The 22,781-nt window shown below is 46.5% G+C and overlaps 1 protein-coding gene and 1 pseudogene across 2 annotated transcripts in view; one reads left to right on the top strand and one right to left on the bottom strand.

The window, feature by feature from the left end:
- Positions 1-235: 235 nt before the first annotated feature.
- Positions 236-22,781, bottom strand: part of KrT95D (phosphofurin acidic cluster sorting protein KrT95D) — a 127,410-nt gene continuing 104,864 nt past the window's right edge. For both annotated transcript variants that reach the window (XM_077638212.1, XM_077638213.1), the window contains exons 17-19: positions 18,360-18,438; positions 11,174-11,287; positions 236-623 (exon numbers count right to left, since the gene is read on the bottom strand). In XM_077638212.1, coding sequence (XP_077494338.1) covers positions 505-623; positions 11,174-11,287; positions 18,360-18,438 — 312 coding nt within the window. In that variant the 3' untranslated portion in view covers positions 236-504. The remainder of the gene's footprint in view (positions 624-11,173; positions 11,288-18,359; positions 18,439-22,781) is intronic.
- LOC144105077 (uncharacterized) lies at positions 14,135-16,082 on the top strand (annotated as a pseudogene).

Genomic DNA, 22,781 nt, shown 5'->3' with positions numbered 1-22,781 from the left:
GCGCTACTATGGGCAGTACCAAGGGGCCGCTGGAAAAGGCCCGGAAGCGTATGCACCCTGCGCTTCCTTAGATGAGACACCCCCACCAGCCCACACCACTTGAAGTGGTAAGGGCAGCGAAAATGGCAGCAGTGTCCAGTGAGGATTCTCACAAACGTAAATTTAAAACACATCTGCCAGTAGCTGTGCACTGGGAGCCACCACCCCCGTTCAGTAAGCGAGCAGGACTAGCCAGCAATGTACACAATCATTTTATTCAACCGCTAGTGCGTAGCTGCACGCCTTGTGCGTTCGAGCCTCGTCAGTCGGCGGCGTGGTGGACGTGCCCCAAACTACACTGCCCGCAACAGCGTAGCACACTGGACGGCCGCTCACTGGGTCCGGGGAAACGACGACGTCTGTACAAAACACACAACGGCAGACCAGGTGGGAACAATCAACACTAAGAGCACACGCTGGGCAATAAATAGGCTAGTCAATAAATACGGGGACGAGGGGAGACGGTCAGTGGCCGGGCTCGGGGGCGACGTAGAGGCCGACGGGAAAGTATTTGATGTGTGTCTGCCACTGGGCGCTCAGCTGGAAGAACTTGACGCCCGTCCACTCCACACCATCGATGGACACTGCGGCACCAAAGGGGGAGAGATGCGGTCAAAGCGCAAAAGCATAGGGCAAGCCGTTAATTTGCTAAATAAAGACACTCGCGGTTTCCTAAAACATTCCTTAAATATGCTATATGAAAGAGTAGTGTCTTGAACACTCCACATAGCTTGTAGATTGCCTTAACCAACCCAGCAGTTTACAGGTGCTAACAGCTAGCATCTCTATATCTGCGTTAAGAGTGAAATAAATTAAAAGTAGTTCCTTTCAACACTGGTCCAGTTGATTGAGTTTATTAGCAGGCTTTGTTACTGAGACCATACGTGCGCACATTCCAGAGTGCCCATTTCGATTTTGACTTTATACGGAGATACTTTCGACTTCACTGATGAAAGACACACTATCAAAGTGCCCCTGCCATAGCAAGCTTTGGTTAAATCGAACTCCCATATCTCAAGATACCAGGTTAGTCAAAAGTTTTCAATTCAATGTCATACAATAAACCGCAGCAAATACCATGTGTTTGTCACCACTCAAATGCTTTCTAAGGTGATAAAATTAGGATATTTGATAATCTGGCCTCTAGAAACTTGAAAGGGCCATCACTTAGCAGTTTGTGAAGCTCACAGATCGCCCGCCAAATCAACGAACAAGTTTGCATGAGCACCAAGAGAGAAGGGACATGTGGCAAAGAGCGTAACCTCAGATCCCTCTCCTCCACCAGTTGCACAGGCAGCCGTGTCATCCGAGCTGTGCTGGAGATGGCAGTAGCTACAGTCATGCTGATAATGTGTTAACACGATCACACGTGCAAAGCCCAAGTGCTTGTTTTTGTCATTGGGCTTCCAGCACTGCCGTACCGGCACACAAGATTTCTTTTATTGCACACAATTAATGGGGCCCTGCAACACTATTCAATGAAGCAGAAGTATGCCTGGGTTTTTCAAGAACACCACTTCAAGAATATTGTCCCAGAAAGGGTTATTTTTTTTAATTCGTTTCGTAGAACCAGTGTGACCTGCAGTCAAAATTTTTATTTCAGTCTCTTTGTGCCTCTTTTCCTCCTCTCATCAGTTTTTGCACCCCCAAAGGTTGGCGCTCCTCCACTGGCCTCACTCGCACGATAGCCGGGCTACCGACGCGAGCAGGAATTCCCTGGGCGGAGATTGCTGATGTAGCAGTATGACAAGGCTGACTGCTGCGACCGCGGCAGCTACATGAGATCACCAAGGATGACGCAACCATTAGCAATTTATAAACCTGGATACGCACGCGTGACAGGAGGAGGACGCAAGTTTGAAAAGTTGCCGGAAAGGGTTCATCACCTTTTGAGGGTGATGCTGGATCCCCTGTCGTGTAGATTTCCACTCTGCCGTGCGCACAATCTAGTGTTAAGCGATTTTATTTACTATACTCAAAAGGGGTTCCAGGGCCCCTCGAGGTGAGATTAAACTTTATGAGAAATAATAAAATATTCTATAGCAATGACATAAGTTTTTGTAGCTTGGCACTGTGGAGAACCTGTTCCCCCCTCCATTTCGATGCGGCCCATCTTCAACATCGTGCCTTATGACAGCACCGGCTGGGTGAGGAGGGAAGTCTCCCTCATGGGGGAAGCGGAAAGAAAGACGGGAGCGCCACTTCGAAGGCTAAGCAGAACTCCGCGGAGCCGCTGAGAGTCTCTTCGGGATCCAGCCAGCGTCATGAGCGGTTGCAGCCGTACGCTCTCGCCACCTTCCGCGGCAGGCGCAAGGAGATCCGTTGTGCCTTGCCGCTGCACTTCAGGTTCCAGGCTGCGAAGTGGGCGCAGCAAACGCGTGCTCTGGTCGCCTTCCCCAGCTATTGCTAGAGAATGGCTTTGCCCCAAGAATATGGCGCGCACGGGAAAACCCTGGCTGCCATGGTCGGCGCATTCAAACGTTCGCCGCCGATACTTTCGAAGTCGCGCCCCTGCCCCAGCCGGTAAGTCGGAAGACCTTCTTACGTTGCCTTCTACTTCCGAGGAATGCCTCGTTGATGTTTTGTAGCTAGGTGGCCCGCTCTGTGTATTAATTGCAAGTGCAATAAATAGCATAGGAGTGTACACGCTTTGTCATCCTTCCCCTTTTGTTTCCCTTGAGCATGAACCCCTCCGCGGTTAGCGAGCAGGAACGCTGCATACGCGGAGTGGGAGTGCGGCAGGGCGGAAGCCCTGTCCCCCCCATATTTCCACAATGTGGCATATACATTGCTCTTCCTCAAGTTACCTTGAAGGGTATAAATACTGTACATTGAGACAAGCTTAGACCTCACAAGCTTAGATCTCAGTACAGAAATGAGCAGTGTGCCAAAGGAACATCTGCGTTGCAGAAATAGAAATATAAAAAATTTTCCAAAATTTTTTGTTTTCCTTCAGTGAATTCACTAACTAAATGCAAAGAAAATATTCTCACTAATTTTTCTAATATTAGGCTTGCCAATTTTAGCACTGGAAAAAATTTAACACAAATTGTACCCTTTTTTTTGTAGGGGTGTGCGAATATTGGAAATTTCGAATATGAATCAAATATGTTTGATATTCAATTCGTATACGCATTTGAGAAACTGATATTCGAAAATTTCCAAATACTTGCCAGCAATCGTATACCGTTCCCACTTACATAAATACGACCATGGCAAAAACACTCTGCGCAAATCATCCATGATCGGGTCTGAAGTTCCATGAAAACAATGCAATTTGTCTTTGTCGTGTTTCCCTCCCATGCTCGTCTCTTTTGCGCTACATTTTTATTTTTTATTTATTTTCTGTATAGATCCACCTTCAAATAACCCGGGCATTTCTTTCGGTCCCTTGAACTTCGAATTAATGAGGTTTTACTGGCCATCATGTTATTTTTTGTTGCCAGTCGTCATTTTATGCATTTCATTTTGCATGACCACATTACAAGTTGGATATGGTTTTGCTGTCCAATTAAGTAGTACATGTTTCTAAGCACATCATGTTTTTTATACGGTGCCAAGTCAGTCTAGTTTTGTTTACTTCGGTTGCAAAGACCATACCCTAGTTTGAAAAAATATATGCGCAACATTTGCTCGTTTACACTTTTCGAAATATTTTTCTTGTACTGAACAGATATTCGATTCGAAATTCAAAGCCATTTTTTGTAGCGAAAGCTACATTGGCCACGAACTTGCAGTTTTGCCGTGCTCGCATTCCCACCGTGGTCATACCGCACCATGTGACCAACCACGGGACCGGTCACGTTACCAATTGTATGACGAACCACACGACAACAACAATCCAGAAGACTAGACTAACCTGGACTTGCGATCAAGATTAACCAACGCCAACCAAGCTATACCTTAGCTTTCGCGACATATATCCTGGCAAAGCCAAGCTAAGCCACTGCCAATTTTCTTCATCCTCATACTTGAAAACTGCAATATTCGTACACCTATACAATTTTTTGGAACTACTAATGTTCATTATTTGTGCACATTCTCATTATTGAACCCTTGATTATAGCATTTCTGCAGTATATTTTATTATTACGCCTTCCCAAGTCTCACCCCTCCTTAATGTGTTCCTGACCAGGATTTTCACATCTTAAACAAACAAGCACAGTGCTTATATCAGGCATCGAAGATACTTTCTGCATAACACACTGTAGTGCATGCCACAAAGAGCACTGAAAATTCAAATGAAGTGTTCCTTTTGCATTCCCTTTCGAAGACCAACCCCCTAATCCTCTGCACTGCATCCTATCTATCATCCAAGTATTCGACGCAATGTCTCAGCAAAATTCCACTGGCCCCATCATTCTGACTGACCGGTGAGGGGCAGGCGCAGCAAATGCACAGACATAGCAAGGAATGGCGTACTTCCTAGAACATTGTGTCATCCGTTCGTTGCGCGCGCATACTTTTCCGTTACACCTTTGGTTTTTGCGTACACACACATGCACACAAAAAAAATATTTTCAGTTTCTTGTCCCAGTCCCGTGTATGCTTTAGTGTGTTCTGTGTGCTGTGCTGTGAATACGGCGTTGCCCTCGTTCACACACGCGAGCACTTCGCACACACACGGCTTCTTGCTTGTCTCTTTGATCCACACTGCTGCTGTCCCGGCTTTTTCAGTGCCGTTGACAGCCACACCCTCAAGAATGCGAGTTCGCTTGGTCATTGCTGAGCCACTCGCTCGGCAGCAGAGCACTCCCTCCTGATACACCAAGAAGAGGTGGGTTTGGCCAGAAGTCCGAGGGTGCGGTGTCATCACTTCTTGAATGGCCAAGCCACATTTGCCTGTTTTCAGCGTGGTTTGAGACATCGCCACTTAACGCCGGGCACTTGTTCACTTTCTGAGACCGTCGCTGAAACACTAAGTGATGCTTCTCGCTCCAAGTAATTCAAAAAGCGGTCGAAGCAGCCCAGAGACCGCCGTCCGTAACGATGCCAAGTGCGTTTCCTGAATCGCCTCGTGAAGAGTTGAAAGGTCACCGGCTACATCAATGCTGCGGCATGCAACTCGTACGAATGTACACTCCGCCGACCTTGGCGATTCACGCTCAGTGGCTCATCACCACTCCCGCCTTCACTTTTGATGATCTTTATCTCCTTTTCTTATGCGTTCACGCATGTGTTAACACACTAAGTTAAGCTAGAACATCCAGCCAACTCTAAAGCATCGTGTCCACTAAGCTTACGCTTAGCTGCCATGGACGATTCCTTTGCACGGTGCTTTACTTTGCAACGGGTTCCCTGAACTCGTGCTTCGTCTGAAACTTCTGACATCGAAAATCGCATTTCTTTTTGAAATCCATTGAAACGAGAACTAGAAAGTGTGCAGAATGCATACTAAGAGCTGCACCTTGCAGAAACAGCAGGCGAGCTATGGCCGCATTGCGCACAAGCAGCCAACGGCATGGCCAAAATCGCATCACATGACTTAATGGACTAGTGGAAACGCTCAGTTTTGGCGGCAAGAATTTGCTTTTATTACTATTACTTCCTAGGAGCATGAAGAGGCAAAGCCGGCTTTGGGGAGAAAAAACATAGGGCTACTGGCTTTCGTAAGCCCAATGACATGTGATGCTGCTATTTAACACATCATGCACTTAAAAATCACGCACTTCTCATAGTCGCCAAAAGTTTTATAATAACTTGCTGATCATTTCTGGGTGTGGTTTTTGCCACATGAAAGAGGAAGGATCAAAGTTGCTCAAACAATCATAAACAGAAATCTGATTTTCTGAGAAAAATCTGAGAAAAACCACTGTTTTTCGACCAGCATCTCCCCTTGATATATTTTATTTATGTATTTACAGCTGCTGTGATCTTGTTACAAGATCACCAGACATGGGAACATAGCCCTGCCAAAGGCTAAAATAAATGCAGGCACAAAGAAAACAAAACACATTACACACGGACCGAACAAAGACAATACAGTAAAAGCTCGTTAATTCAAACCCGAAGGGGACCAGAAAAGTGTTTGAATTACGAGAAGTTCGAATGATCGAATAAGCGCTAGAATGAGCGGTTCTAGCGCCCTTCCGCATGGGCAGAACCCGAAGCAGTCACATCTAGACTCATTATCGTGAGCTAGGCGCTACTACACGCTTGTGGCGGGCGATTCTGAGAATTAAATATATGTGGTCCAAATGGCAAATGAAATAAATTGATCGGCCAGTTATGTGCCAGAAACAAGTACTGGAATGCATTCGCGTGAGCAGAGAGCTTTAGTGCTGGAACATATGATGCTATTTATGCTCCAAAACATGTTTATTTACAGGGAAGGGTTGTCAAAATTAAAGGTAATCGGCGAAGTGCATTCGCTTGCGTTTATTTTGCCGAGACCCCATCAGCATCATCTGCAGCTTGTCCAAAGCTCCTGCACAACGTCAGAGTTCTCATTGACAGAGAAGTGGCGTGCTGCAACATTGAGCGCCGAAGCGACTTCACGTGCAGTTGGCGGTGGCATAGTCCCGTCGCTGCTGTCATCACTGTCGGCTGTTCTCACTGCACGTGAGCCCTGCGACATCTGCTGGGAGCATGCAGCCTAAATTATATAGTCGTCACTCAAGGTCTCCAATGTTTCCACGCTGCTGTCCACGGAGCTCGCGGCACCAACAAAAGCAGTCATCACCCGAAGCGCCATACAGTGCAGTCCACTTATAACGACATCGAAAAATCCTAAAAAAATGATCATTATAACTGATCACTGCTATATCTGGACTGCCATAAAAATGGCTGCCAAACATACCTTTGTAGCTCCTGACTCAAGTTTTACACTTTGCTGAAGAACAGTAATTGCAGAATGTACATTAATTTGTCACCTCAAGCGTTAGGTGCGCTAAAGTAATTTGAGATGGGCACTTGCTTGCGTGGCAGTTGCAGTTTCACTACTGCAGTGTGTATTGCATCCAGCTGCTGTGCGTACACTAGCGGCAACCCTTTTGTGTGCATAAAGTCGATGAGTGATTCGATCTTACACAGCGCACTTTGCGTAGTCATCGATGTCGAAGGTGGGCCAGTGTCAATCTCATCATCGCTGTCGCTGCTGCCGTTGCACAATGCCGCACTCTGCCGTGACGACACATTCTCGGCGATTGCCTCGTCGGTGACGTCCTCGCAGAACATTGGAGCACCATCTGCGCTCCAACTCCTCCATGAACGTACCACGGAAAAGGGTCCCTAACCCTTTTCCAGTGATCAGCATGACCGCTGGCTCCAACCTTCATGATCGTCGTGCTACCCATTTTCAAAATCGTCGATATCGTCGACTGCGCGAGCCCATGCTTCTTGAAGAGTGCATTCACTTTTGAAGCCACTGCGAGAGTCCTACAAAATTCGTTGCTTAGTCTCCAGCGTAGCGGCTTTGCGCTAGGTCGGCGCCATCTTCGAGAGGCGGACAGCACTGGTCTGACTGCCTCAGCCCCTCTGCTTCTGCGCTTTTTCTCATACAGGCGCGCGAGGAGCACCACCGCTTCGTTTTTTTTTTCCCTCTCTCTTTCCCAACGTGCTCCTTCCGTAGTGCAGGCGATGTGACTGACGCTCGGAGCAGCTAGTGCCGTCTTGCAGCGCTTACGCCAACTCGCGATGCTCGCTCTCCGTGGCTTTCGTAATCGACGCGCACGGGAAAAATGGCGGCAGGCAGGGCGAACTCACGTATCCGAAGTTTTCGCCCCATCTTGCCATTGTTCAAGGGAATTTTGCGCCGTGAATGTCACGCTCAGCATGGAAAACAATGTACAGAAGGCAAAATTCTGACTGTTGTATCTGATATTCGGTCACGAACATGTCGTTATATATATATATGGTTTTTTTCCCATAGCCTCAAGCATATAAGTTGATACTCTTACATCAACTTATCATTATAACCGATATATCGTTACAAGTGGACTGCACTGTACTAAGTTGTTTACACCACATGATCATGACCTAGCGGCCGCAACACAACGAAAACCTTGAACGGCTCGCGCCGAAGCATCAGCGGCGCAGGCGAGTGCTCCGGCAGCGAAAACCTGCTCCGGCATGCACCAGAACGCAGGCTCCGTGAGCCTTGTGCACTCTGCTTTTTTTTTCTTCTCCACTGTTTTACACCTCTGGCAAACTTGGAGCGTGTTTTACTCGCTATGGGTCATCTTCTGTCTACAAGGAGCGGTGTCAGCCAGTGGCTCCTAATCCGAATTAACCGTAGCGGATGCCGACTTGCTCGAATTATCTGGAGTTTTCCCTCACTGGAATACACAGGGCTGTGCCAGGACCCAGGCGTCAGTTCGAATTAACCGAGTCTGAATTTACAAGCTTTTAATGTACTGCATTAACACCTTAACAAAATAAAGTATTCTGGAAACAAAAACAGTAAAAGGTAGATACTTTGACCCTCGTTATTTCAGAAATACAGATAATTTGAACTGCCAGCTCAGTCCCAGCCGCTGTCCATGTAAGTCTTTGGCTGAGGTTGCTAATTCAGGCATTACTGGTCTCACATCGGTTGATTCGAACAGGCTCCCGAAGGGGGGTCCCCTCCAGATATGACCGACGTGGCAAGAGATCGTTGAAACAGCCCCATTCTAAACCTGAATTCCATGCTGCGGAGTTGCTCACAGCCTGCGCACCTCTGACAACAGTGTGAAGCGGCAGACCTGACGCCGAACGGACGGCCCCTTCTCCAAGAACTAGTTTGAACGCTTAGTTTTGGTCCAACTTTTATGACCTTCATTCAGTCAGCTTCGTGCCAGCCACCCAATATTTTGTACACTGATTGGCGCATCACTGCTGTTTTCATCCTTCCCACCTCCTTTTTTTTTTTCTCCCCACACTGCTGCCACTGAGTGCTTCCTTCGCTTCCATCCAAGTAGTTTCGTTAGTCCAGTGCACTGAAACTGCACGCTCATCTCGTGCCGTTTACTGTTCATGCAGTGCAGCCTCTTTGCACACGTTGGTGCCGCTTGCGAGAGGTGTGATGTGGCAGCAGTGGAGCTCCACCACGTTGCATCAGGAAGGATGCCCTTACAATTGTGGAGCTGTTGTGATGCGACACCCCCAATAGTATGCATACAATAAAGCTTTGATGGAAATGTGAAAGATAGCCATTGCCGTGCCATTCTTATCTCAAAAACAGGCACACATTGGCCAGTTTTTCACCAAATAAATTTACCACGATGCAAGCAGTTCTTGACAGCTTTTATGGGGCCATTCGATAACTTGAATTTTCAGATAATTCTCATGTTTTTTTTTCCAGTCCCCTAAGTTTGAATCAATGACCTTTTACGGTAGTACAATTTCCGTCACATCACCAACAGAAAGTCTGCATTGTTGGCCTCATAATGCACACTACTTTTACCAGGGACAAGGTCCAGCAAAGCTGTTGATAATTTAGGCCTAATGACACAAACAAACATGCCCACCTGGCCATGCTTAGACCTGATCTCACTCGGAAGTGTTCAGACAAAGGTTCACTGAAACCCACTCTGACACACAGACAAGAAGGCTCTGCCTTGCAAAAACTTCCTAATTTCGCATACAGTTAAACCTGTCTATAACGAACCTCCATACAACGAATTCATCAATTTTACGAAGTTTTTCTATTCCACACACAGACAAGAAGGCTCTGCCTTGCAAAAACTTCCTAATTTCGCATACAGTTAAACCTGTCTATAACCTGTCTATTTTGGAATGAGCCCACGCGCGCTCCCGTGTGCGGCAGCCAATATTGGCTGGCAATAAGCGGAGGCCGCAGGATAGTGCTATTGCATTCTATTGTTAAAAGGCAAGCGTAAATGACCTGAGTTTTTTTCTTTTTTTCAGAAATGTGATGGGGGGGGGGTCGATTTACATTCAAGTCGACTTACAATCGTGTAAATACGGCACGCAGCTAACCCGAAAGCATGGATGACGCGGGCCATATTTTGTGACTGGTTGAAGGCATCCAATGAAAAGACCAAGAAGCAAGGCCACAGAATGTGCCTATTCTTAGATAACTGTGCTGCGCACCATTTTGAAGGCCTCGACCGTTCAAATTTTGAACTGCAGTGTTTGCTCACGAATTGCACTTCAATAATCCAGCCTCCTCAACAAAAGAAATTATCGACAACTGTTTCAGAAAAGCCCGCATAACGAAAGAAGTTCAGGCTTCGCAAACTGACCAAGAGGAGCACTCAGGAGTGGAGCCTTCAGGGCCAAACTATCTCGTCGAAGCTTGGGGTTTACTGGGAGTGAATGGAGCAGCCCCGAATGACATGCAGCTCTCTCACTTTTCGTATGCGGACGACTGTGCTCTGACAACTGTGAAGAGATGTTGGATGAGGCACTGGCTGAAAGTGTCTGATGTCAGACCAACGAAGATGGATCGCGGGCTGGCTGGACGATGGTGGTACAGCTTTAAGTGCCTCGATGTCCTATGAGCGATCTGTGGTGCCGACCCTCGTCAACAAACAGCAGAACAAAATCACTCGTTTATTTTCAGTGCAATAAATGCATTCTGGGCGAGTTAACTGGCCACGATTTTCAACTTAGTTCCGTTTCTGTATTTATTTTTCTAACTTCCTCGCAGAAACAGCATATAACGAAAACCTCCCTATAACGAATATCTTTCGGATCTTCAATTTTGTTATATCCAGGTTTAACTGTAACACTCCTCTCACCTCAATGTGGACGCACTGAAATCACACACTGTCAAACTCCCTCAAGAATTACACGAACCCCACAGGACCCACTTGGACTCAGCCCAAGACTCAGGTTCACGTTCCAGTAGAACCTCAGTGATATGATCCTGGCCGATGCGAGTTTGTAAAATTCCTTGGCCAAAGAGCATTGCGCACGAGTGTTCTGAGCACTCTCCTGTGCCCCTACAGACAATATGTGCACCAACAGAACGAGCGCCATTCATGCAGTGCACACCCTGAGCATTGAGTGGTAGTGCACAACCGTCAATAACCCATCTTCCAGAGAGGTTTGGGACTGCACTTTGTGAGCTGAAGCAAAGGATTTCATCCATTTCTTGACAACACAAATTCTGTTCATGACCCCGCAAGATTCTACTCTGTCAACACACAGAGTAGCCAACCCCAACTCGCACTGAGCTGGCGCTCACCTCGGAGTGGAGGCTGCAGGTTGCGGCAGGAGCAGATGAGTCGCTGCACCCCTTCCACCTGCTGGCTGCGCCTGGCTTCCCGCTCGCCCTCCTTCTTCTTGCCCAGACGCATGACTGCGCAGCCACGGTCAACAGTCAAGCCTGGCCACAGCTTTCAATCATCTCATCCCGGCCATGCTCCGAAATGTTTAACAATACAAAATGGTGAGGCCGACTTTATTAAAGCAGTCTGGCCACTCCAACATTTAACCGCTTTTAATCAAAGATTGGACAAAACTTGGAGTCAAAATGCCTTCAAATTTCAACAGCCTAAACTCAAAATGCCATACTCCAATACTGTGCAATCCATTAAACAAGCAGCCTGCCTGATCCTTCAGTTAAACTCACAGAAGTGATGTCGGCAGAAATCGATACTTCTGTGAACATGGCGGGATTAAACGTGCCAGGCACAGCATTCAGTTGAGCCATGGCAAGATTATGTGATTCTATGCATACGATAACATTTTAGAAATAACTCAACACTTTTCTATATAACATGTCAACCTTATTTCGATACAAAGTTACTGGGGCGCCACTAAAGATGATGCGCAGTGGCTCATCATTTTTGTCTGTATAGAAGTCGCACTGCAGTGCAAGATGCACCAAAGAGAAAAAATTACAATAAAAACCGCAAGTTATACACCGGAAAATATGGTATTTGTTGGGCACAATTCTCCCATACCAACAATAAGCAGTGGCTCAACCCAATTCTTCTGACAACTGTCTCATCTTTCTCGCATGTGAAATTGTTCTGAATAACAAAAGTGGGTTATTCCACGCCAAACGTCCCAGACGTTGCGCTCGACCATCTCCAATTTGTTCAAAAAAAATTCATGGAAACTTATCGTAATGTGCATAATCAAAGCCTGAAATATTTTTTCAGCACAAAATTTATTCGTGAGGTGAGGGCAGTTTGAATATTTAGAACAGGCGAGAAACCAGGCACTGCTAAATAATTAATAATGAGTTCAAATATTACAAAAACAGTTCAAAAATTTTTTCATTGACATTTGCACAGATTCTGTCTTTCGATATAATTCAAAGGATGCAGCTTTACACGGCATAAATATTAAAAAAAAACCGAAAAAAGTATGAAATTGTACCATTTCTGTCGTTTTTTGTTTTAAATATCAACTTACTCTCGCAAATTCCGAAATAGCCGTTTTTTTCCCTCTAGATGTCTACTACCTATAACAAATGTTACAGGAGATGAAACTGCGTACATCAAAGAAAAAAAATATAATAAAGTTGCAAAAAGTGCATTTTGAGCCAGAACACTCGTTAATTTCATCCCAAGGTGTTCCAAGTAAAAATACAAACAATAATGGCTTTTGTAGAACGGTTTATTGCCTTTCATTTCTGAAATTTTTGGTAATTTTTGTTTAAAGCGAGAAAAGAATTTTTGAAGTTGAGCTTTTGGGCCGCAAGTTGCGTCGTCTATTAATGCCTCTTCACCGCAGGACACGTCACCTGGCAAGGCACGACACTTCTGGCCAGGTAACTTCGTTTGCTGTCGTTCGCTGTCATGCATTTTTAGGGCTGAAGCTAAAGAAGATATCGCGCGACATCCGGCGGATGGTATGCTATAAACGAGATCAATTTCACTTTAAAAGTTCGAACAGGCCCGCTTTGGTGCGGGACGGCCAAGAGACGAGAAACAAGAGTATTCAACATGCTGTCTCGCATGGACAACGAGAAGGGATGACCAGCTGGCATGGCAGGCGTATCACAAATGCTTTATTTATATCCGAATAATATCACGGAGAGCGCACGCCTCGGAGCGCACGTGAAGGTGCGAAGTGCACACCGCTGCGGGGAATAACATGAGATGCGTTGGCAGTGAACGCGGCCCGCTCGCGCATAGGTGCGTCACTCGCATGAAGGTATGTCTCCAGCATAGTGGCTTGTCTACAGTTGTCGCTGGAGTATTAATGCAGAAATTTTACTGATTAAATCAAATACAACAAACACATCACTACGCAAACAACCAGGCATGAGCCTCTGACGGCCACAAGGCCCAGGTGCCACGTGGTGCAGCTGCGTCGCAGATTGTTTAAACATCAGATTGTTCTGGTGAATTCCAGATTAGCGTCTCACAAGCTCTTATGCCGGTGATTACATCTGCCATGGCGCCGACAAGAATGACTGACTGCGACAGAACCACACCAACAACTAGCTCACTTGGGCATGTGCCGCCCTAGCAATGTTAAGGGGGGACGCGGCCCTTGAAAACCGAAAAATCGCGAAAAAGTCGATTTTTGGAAAAGTGAATATTCTGACAGTTTGTGTCATAAACTACCTGTTCTGCAAATATCAACACCTAATTCGTCGTGAAAGTACTTCAAATTAAATATCGAACAAGCCGCGGCAGCCGCTGAGCGGCGAGGAAGTGCCGAAAATACCCCAACTTCGAGCGCATGCCATTTCTCAGCCAGCAAACCGAGCGCCGCCATCTTGGTCTTTTTTTTGTTCGTGAATTCTTGCTCTTTTTTTTGCCTCCTCCGACGACCGCGGCAGCAGAATGGTGGAAGCGTGGCTCGCTTGTGATTGGGGCCCTCAAAGCGCCTTTCGAGCTTCCCACGTTTGAAATGCGAGGCTGCGATTGGGCGAAGGGCGCGCTCCTCGAGAACGCGAGAGATCGCGTGGCCGCGATTGGCTGCTGCACGCGCTGACGAGGCGGTCGCCTTTCGGCGGCGGCCGGCACATCGTCTGCACTGGCCGCCATAGCTCTTTCCTTTTCTCATTGTTGGCGGTCTTTGTGGTTTGTGCGCTCTCTTCACGTTTTGCCAGGTTTGTGTTCGCTGTTGTCACCGTCTTTTAGATATCTCGCCGTGCCGTCCGAACAGTTTCCTGCAGACTGTTGCGCGGTCAGTCACGATGCGTCCAACAAAGCAAAAGACGCTACATGTGTTCGGTGCGCGGTAGCGTGCTATGAAGTTGGTTCGTGCGGCGAGGCGTGCCACCAACAGCCACTATGTCGATGCTTCCAGCCGCGTAGCTTCTGCTACATCGCTACCAGACAGTGATTGCGTCGCCGCTTTCAGCGACGTACCAGCAGCTTCTTCGGTGCAAGAAAGCGTTGCTTCGGGCATGCCCTGTGTACCGAACTCTTCAACCTCGGCGATTGCGGCCTCGAGCTCCGATCTGGAATCTACCCCGAAGCGTGACAAAGCGTCGTGCGCCGTTCACTTGGAAACGCATTTCCTGACGCGCGAGGAGATCGAGGTGGCAGATGCACAACGTGCTGTTGTTCAAGAAAGACTTGGCGCCATGCCAGTGACACAACGGAAGTTTGAAGCGATGACGCCCGATCCCAGATCTGCCACCGCTACAAGTGAAGGTGCGAAATTTTGCCTTGTGCAAGTGGATACCCTAAGCGACCTGCTCTCTAGCACCTTGTGCAAGCATTGCCTTGCGCCCGGTTTGACCGTTCAAGAAGGCACCCAGCTTCGACTGGCAACAAAGCTTGAACTGATGTGCCCACATTGTGGGATGGTTGCAAGCTCGTGGAACTCCCAACGCCAGAATGAAGCAATGGCCTTTGAAGTGAACATTCGAGCCGTTATGGCAATGAAGCAGATTGGCAAGGTCCAGACAGCTCTCAACGACTTCTGGGCAACGATGAATGTATCTCACAGAGGGCTTCATCATAGCACATTCCAGAAGCACCTGAAGAAGACATTCAGGGACAGAGAGATCCAGTGCATGGACAAGTTCTACGCTGAATCAGCTGCTGCAGTGAAGGAGGTCTACAAGGAGATGGACCCAAGCTTTTGCAGAGACATCACTGTAGCATATGATGGAACTTGGCATAAGCGTGGCCACACATCCCACATTGGAGTTGGGGCGGTGATTGAGTACCATACAGGCATCATCATGGATGCTGTGGTTCTGTCTAACCAGTGCCTTGGTTGTCAAGTAGGACCAAAACCTGGAGATGCAGATTACTCAAGCTGGCATGAGCGTCATGTTTTCCAGAAAAACACTGATGCTAAATCCGGGAGGATGGAAGCAGAAGCAGCTTTGGTTCTTTTCAACCGTTCGGTCTCAAAGCACAACCTGCGTTACACAACGCTTGTTTCTGATGGAGACAGCGCCACCTTCTCAGCCCTTGTGGAAGAGAACGTCTACGGACTAGTCCTCATTGTTAAAGAAGAGTGCCTCAACCACGTCCAAAAGAGGACGGGCACGGCACTGTGGAACCTTGTGCAAAAAAGTGAAAAGTCACTGGGAGGGAAGGGCAGACTGACATCCCATTGATAAACTGACAGAATATTATGACTGGGCCCTGAGAAACAACTCCAACGATGTGGCTGCAATGCAGCGTGCAGTGATGGCATCGTACTACCACGTCACATCAACTGAAGAGGAGCCTCGCCATGACTTCTGCCCAGAGGGTGCCAACTCGTGGTGCCGTCATAAGGTTGTCGAGAGAAGTGATTCACCACAGCCAAAGCACAAGTACAGCCTTCCAGGCTACGTCGCTGAGGCTATGCTGCCTGTTTACCAGCGCCTCTAGCAGGCTTCTCTTCTGCAAGGCTGCCTGGGTGCAAAGACGCAAAATGCGTCCGAGTCTTTCCACTCTGTCCTATGGTCCCTGATGCCAAAGGAGCAGCACGTGTCTTTGATTGCTGTGTAGAAGCACTGCATGAAGCAGTGCAGAGATATAATGCTGGTTGTCAAAGGGCCACCAGAGAAATCTCTGTGTCAGTGGGGCTCATACTTGGCCACCTAGCCATCCAGCGAGCTGCAGAAAAAGATGCCCTGCGCATGGACAAGGCCGAGGAAAGGAATCGGGTGAAGAATGAGAGGCGGCAAAGGAAAAAAAGTGCGCAAGGACACCACCAGCTATTCTGCAGGGTCACTTTAGACCTAGGAATAGGTTTGAAACTTTCTCGAGGGCCATGTTTAGAAATGACTTTTTGCCTGGCGTGGCTGCTCATTCCGACTGCATTTCGGGAACCACTTATCGGATTTCCATGGTTTTTTTTTATTTTGTACCTGAATAAATTTATGAGGGCAAGACAAGCCCACTTTTCCAAGTTACTGTGCCTGAAATTTGTCATAAGCAATTAAAATTTGCCTAATGAAGGTCTAACTGGCAACACTAAATTCAGTGCTGTGCTAAACTTTTTCAGCAAGGAAATTTAGAAAAAGGGCTGTCTTGCCCTGGGGCACCTATCCAGGAATGACCACAATGAATTTCACAGTGCCAACACTATTTTCAAATTCTCCAGGCCTGGAATAAGCGACCTATGTGAACCACATAGATATACTCCTGTAACTTGAGAACTGGTGCCCACAGCTCCATGAAACTTGGTAGTTCTTCAAATGGTTATGCTGTGAGCATACCCTGAAAATTTCATTCAGATATATCAAGAAACAAAAAAGTTGGTGTTCAAGGGTAGCCTCCCCCCCCCTTAAGAAAATATTTTCCCACAAATACCTGTTCGACTACTCAACGTTCCCATGCTTGCCTGCAGTGCAAACCTCACTTAAGAACAAGAACTATAGATTTCGCTATTTCGCTTGACTAAAGTGTTGGCAGTGTCGCGCTATGCGGTGAAGTGCGTGAAGACGACGACGCAACTTGCGGCCCGAGAGCTCAACTTAAAAAATTCTTTTCTCGCTTTAAACAAAAATTACCTCGATAAAAATCTCGGAAATGGAAGGCAATAAAACTTTCTACGTAAGCCGCTACTGTTTATATTTTTACTTGGACCACCTCAGGGCAAAATTAACGAGTGTTTTTTGGCTCAAAACGCACTTTTTGCAACTTTAGTATTTTTTTTACTTTGATGTACGCAGTTTCACCACTTGTAACATATGTTATAGGCACTAGACATCTAGAGGAACAGAGTGGCTATTTCTGAATTTCCGAGAGCGAATTGATTTTTAGAACAAAAAATGACAAAAATGATACTTTTTCATACTTTTCTTCGATTTTTAAAAATATTTATGCCGTGTAAAGCTGCATGCTCTAAATTATATCGCAAGGAAAAATCTGTGAAAATGTTAATGAAAAAATTTTTGATGTGTTTTCTTAAAATTTGAATTTGTTATTAATCAATGAGAAGTGCCTGGTTTCTCGCCTTTTCTAAATAGTCAAACTGCCCTCACCTCACGAATAAATTTTTTTCGGAAAAAATATGTCAGGCTTTCATTATGCACATTAGAATAAGTTTCCATGAATTTTTTTCAACAAACTGGAGATGGTTGAGCACAATGCCTGGGACGTGTGGCGTGGAATGACCCGAGTGCAATTTCATAAAACAGGATTTTGAGTCAGAAGAGTGCTTTATTCTGCACAGCATTGTTAGCAGTGTAGCGCATCAGAATACGGGTAAGAGATGCAAACTAGTAGGCGGGTTAACTAATCAGTAGTTAACTTTCTTTACCAATTACTGTTTGTCTCCGTATTTATTGAGAGGCCTGCAGGCCACCGTAAATGTTATCAATATCAGTTTTTATAACTTCAAAAACACAGTTACCCTCGACACTCTGTCCTAACAAATTATGGCTCTATCACATCAAAATACATGCGCGTCGACAAGTTTGCAAGCAAAGCAACCCTGCATTGCAAGGAAGTAGCTGAAATAGCCAAAATTAATTGGGCCACAGCACTGAGGGTGCCTATGTTTCGAAATTCTAGATATCCATACAGATATTATTTATGGTGGGCTAGACATGGTCAATAAATAAGCAAACTAACAGTAATACTTGAAAAGTTAACTATTCAACACTAGTTAACCAACCTACTAGACAGCAAGTCTTAGCTGCATTCTGATGAGCTACAGCGCTGAAAATGCTATGCTAAAAATGTGCACTTCTAATTAAAAAGCCTACTTTTAAAAACTGCAGACCATCTTTGGTGAAATGACTGGTATAGAGAAACTTCGTGTTGCACCACCATTTTACTCCACGAGAAAGCTTGCATTTCGATTACAACCTAATTCCTCCCGTTTAGCCTGAAAGGTGCTCAATCGCAGGTAAGCCAACCGCTTAGGGCACCTAAGACTCGTCAAATTATGCGAGCAAAGCTGCCATGTGAGCAAAAACTGCTACCTCAAAGTGCAAAATTTAAAGGGACTCCAGAACAAGCTCTAGCCTGTTGCCTGAACGAAAGAGATCAAAAGGGGGGACTCACTTTTCTGCTTCTTCTCCCTTGTGACATAGCTCAGGCTGAGGCAAGGGCCCAGAATCTCAGACACTGCCAACCGCCACACCTGCATCCACACCACAGCACCAGCAAGGGTTGAAGTACTTTTTCTTTCTTTTTTACATCCACTCAAACTCCAGCACAACGTCTAAGCACACTGAGAAATGCTGAAGGCAAAAGAAAAGCCACAGTGAATACAAGTCTGCACAACATGGACCACAAAGGTGATATTGCCGTGAGTACCACTGTCAAGCCCAGTTATGCACCGCTGCAGGACTGTCCTCTCCGACTGGTCTTCAATCAGCCCCGTCCTGCAAGTTACCGTAAAACTGGAATATAGGCCGAACTTTTTTTCAAAAAACCATGGCGAAAAGTCGGCCCCCGTCTTATATACCGGTCATTGGCAAAAAAAAACTACGGAAGTCTTGCAACAATGGGCGCCTGAAGTCAGCAGCCTCCATCACCATTGCCATCAGCAGCAGTGCGGTCGCACCGCCATTTTGCGTTTCCGTTGTTTGGTTAAAGGCTGCGTTTTCACATTTTGTTTCAAAATGAGCGGAAGCTGGTGGCAATTCATCGTCGCCTTCAAGAAAAACGCAATTGAGTACGCGGAAGCTCACGGGAACCTGGCGGCACAGCGCGAATTTGGAGTATCTGAAAAGAGCATTCAGTACTGGCGGAGGCAGAAGCTGTGCATTACAACTTGCAGCAACCAAAAGAAAACATCATTTCGTGGGCGGACCGCAGCGTATCCAGAATTGGAAGGAAAGGTTGCGCTGCGTGCAAGATCGCTGCCTGTGACTGCCGAATGCATCCACGTGAAACCGGTAGAGGTCGCATGTGCCTCTAGACTCACGAGGGCGCAATTCAACGGCTCACCATCCTGGCTGGGTGCGGCGATTCATGAAGAGGAAAGGCTTTGCTCTACGGCGCCGTACTTCTTTGTGCCAGAAACAAACACACGGGTCGATGGGCGCGCGATACTGTTAAAAATTGGCCAGGTGTTCATACGAGCAGCATTTAAATGAAAATAAATACTGCCACCATCGTGCAACCTGTCGAGTCGCATTTGTTTCAACGTAAGGGTTTCGTTCGGTACTTTTTCCATTGAAAAAGATTTTTTTCATTTAGTTCATTTAGTTGGGGGGTCGACCTATATTCTGGTCCGACCTATAGTCCGGTTTTTATGGTAACTAATCACTACCGATTTACTAACCTCATCTTCCAACCTGACTTTCTGCCATCCCCGTTTACTACAGTAGAATCTCGGTGATACGAATCTCATGGGGTCGGGAAAAATTCATATCATCTGAAATTTTGTATCATCCAAACGAGCAAAATTCGTATGTAGAAGCATGAAAAGTTCATTCACAAAGATCTGTTTACGGCTGACAGGACTTATTCACTGCAGTGCGGCTATAGCTCGCTACTTGCGTGATTAGCGATCGTGACTTTCACAATGTGCGGGCCGCGCACCACCGCTTACTGCACGCAGTGTGAACTGCTCACCGCGCGATTAGGGATCCAACTTTCGCAGTGTGCGGGCCATGCACCGCCGCTCACTGCGCATGCCATGCGATAAACAATCGCGACTTTGGCGATGTGTGGGCCGCACACCACCACTCACTGCGCGTGATACACACTGCACGATTAGCGATCGCGACGTCGGCAATGTGCGGGCAGCACTTAGTGCTCGAGGGTGCAGTCGCAGCTCGAGCATTTGTATCATCCGTAGAGGCAAGGGAGAGTTCGGAACATCCAAAATTCTACACATCGAACACAATGCACTCTGGCTGGGGAGTTTTGCAAATTCGGATCATCGCAAAATTTGTATCAACCGTGTTCGTATCACCCAGATTCTACTTTATTCCTTTTCGACGAATCCATACCGCTATCTAACCATTGGCTTTCCATTTGGGGAATTCTCCCTCTTTCAGGGATTCTGATAGAAAATTTGGGAAAAAGGAATTTGTACTGAGTTTTAGGAAATTATGAGAATTAAAAGTCTCTCAATTACTTTAAACTGGCTAAGTTTTCAAGCTGCTGTCGAGAAAACAGGCCTGAAATAGAGATTTCTGAGTCTAATCAAGGAAATTTTTCCCTTACGGAACGAAACATCCCTGACCCTAACGAACCATTGGAGCTTACTCAATCTTCTATACGTTACGCTTCTTGATGTTGCTTACCTTATACCTACAGATTAATTAGGCAGTTATGCTAGTTTTATCCTGCCTGCACAACAAGAAAAGGTAAACAAATGCAAATACGAAATCGCTAAGCACAGTGAAGGCAGACAACTCAGTTATCGCTGTCCTTGGGAAATACAGCTTTCTGATATCACCTACAAACGATTCGCCAGCCCGGAAAGCAGAACTTGACAGTGTTCTCTAATGCAGACTTATCTCTAAATAATAAGAAACAGAATCACGCTCTGAATATGAAGCTGGCTAATGAAGTCTTTTAGTTAGCCAGCTCGATACAACTTTCTGAGTCAAAGGTGACCCAGCATTCAGTACTAATTTGTTCAAAGTGAGGACTTCAGCAAGTGACATAGAAATAGTAGAAAAACCTTGCCGTGTAGTAGTTGCAATTATATTTCTGTTTCTGAAGTGCCAACTACAAGACCCTACAACTCAACTTCTCGGCAGGCAGGGTGCAATTATATTCCTGTTTCTCAACTTCTCGATAGGCAGGATAATAATTCTACCCTTACTGCATTCCTTAATGTCAGGAGCAACAAATGGCAGGCACTTTAACAAGTTCTCTGCAGCAAAATTTCTTAAAAGCTCTTGACTAACCACTTACACTACATATTGCATAAGTGCACAAGGACAAGCTTTACATTTCAAAATTGCATCTTTCGATTTAGTACGAAAATGTACGTATTCTCTGAAGATTTATTTCCTAATCGCGGCTTTAATAATAACATGTTTTTAACAGCCTCTGCCCCATACACCAATGCATTCTGGCAGCAAACGTATTAAATTTCTTTGCCAAGCCATGTTTCATAAACTTCATGGCTGCTGTACAGAGCCAGTGCACAAGTGTAGCAATGCTGGCACACTACCAATGCTGCCTGCCCAATGTTGTTGGGGGGACTCTTCCAAGGTGGAGTAAATTAGAAATTAAAGTGATCGCTCATTACCATGCACCCAAGCACAGCCATATAGCTATAAGGAAAGGCTGTACAGCTTGAAAGGAAACTTTGTAGTTTAAGAAAATTTTATCCTATACTGAGGAAGCCGCTTGTGGGGACTCACTGTCCACTTAGGTCTTAGGTTTAGCTTCCCCATGACGGCACGTTAAGTTGCCCTTCCTATCAAGGGAGGGCACCTACACCGCCACAACACCAGCGCCACAGATGGTGTGGCCACTGCAGGCACTAAGGGAAAGAAGTTTCTCTCTCTTCGGCATCAGGAGCTTGTCGCATTTGAACGTTTCGGCATGGCTCTGCTCTCTGTCAGTGGGATGAAGCTTTGCAGGAACGTAACTTATATATTCGTGTAAGGGCCACACTTTTTTTTCCGCAGTTTTGACGTAGTGCGGCCCCTACACAAGTACAGTAAACCCTCGTTAACTCGAACTTGCATACCTCGAAATATCGGCCGAGTCGAAAGTTTTCTACCCCGTGCCTTCACCTCCCATAGGTGCTATGTAATTGCTCCCCTTAGACTCGAAGCATTTTTTGGGCGTAATATGGATATCTCGAAATTCTGAATGGGAGGACTGAAGGCAAAGGCCAATACCAAAAGGTGGTACGGGCTCCGAGCGAGCGCTTGGTTCCTGCTAGCTGCCGAACGCGGTCATGATCGAAGGACGAACACAAAATTCCCATAGACACAGCGGTTTTCAGTCAACCACGTCAAGCAATTTTGGGATCAGTCACGTGTGCGCCGCTTGCGCGCTAGGGCTGGTCTTATCGGGTGGTCAGTCCAGTCCACCGCCTTTCTCGTGTGCCCGCTAGGAAGAGCTCTCGGGGCGATTGCGCAGTTCTGTTTCATCGCGCTATGTGTGCAACGCGTTCACTTCAATTTGTTGTGTGTATGTGGTGTGCGCACCGGGCGACGAAAATGTCCCGCCCAAAGTTGTGCAAATCCCCGACGGAAGAGAAAAAAGCCGCCTTAATCAAGGAAAGGTCCAACAAGCATTGCCAAAGAATTGCCATTCCTTTGTTGGCGTTCTCGACAATACTACAGATTAGGCAGAAGGTCTTCAATGGCTTTGAGCAAAGCCACTCCAGCAAGCGGAAGCGGATTCGAGCCTCGAGATTCCTGGACATCGAAGCAGCACTCATGTTGTGTTTCCAGAATACGAGGGCAGCCAACCTTCCTATGAGCACCCAAACGATGATGAAGAAAGCAGACGCACTGGCATTGCAGATGGGCCACACAGACTTCAACTGCAGCAATG

Source organism: Amblyomma americanum, chromosome 9 (genome assembly GCF_052857255.1).
Source record: "Amblyomma americanum isolate KBUSLIRL-KWMA chromosome 9, ASM5285725v1, whole genome shotgun sequence".
NCBI lineage: Eukaryota > Metazoa > Arthropoda > Arachnida > Ixodida > Ixodidae > Amblyomma > Amblyomma americanum.
Note: the sequence above shows the minus strand (reverse complement) of the source record. Positions and strands in the feature narration are given on the sequence as shown.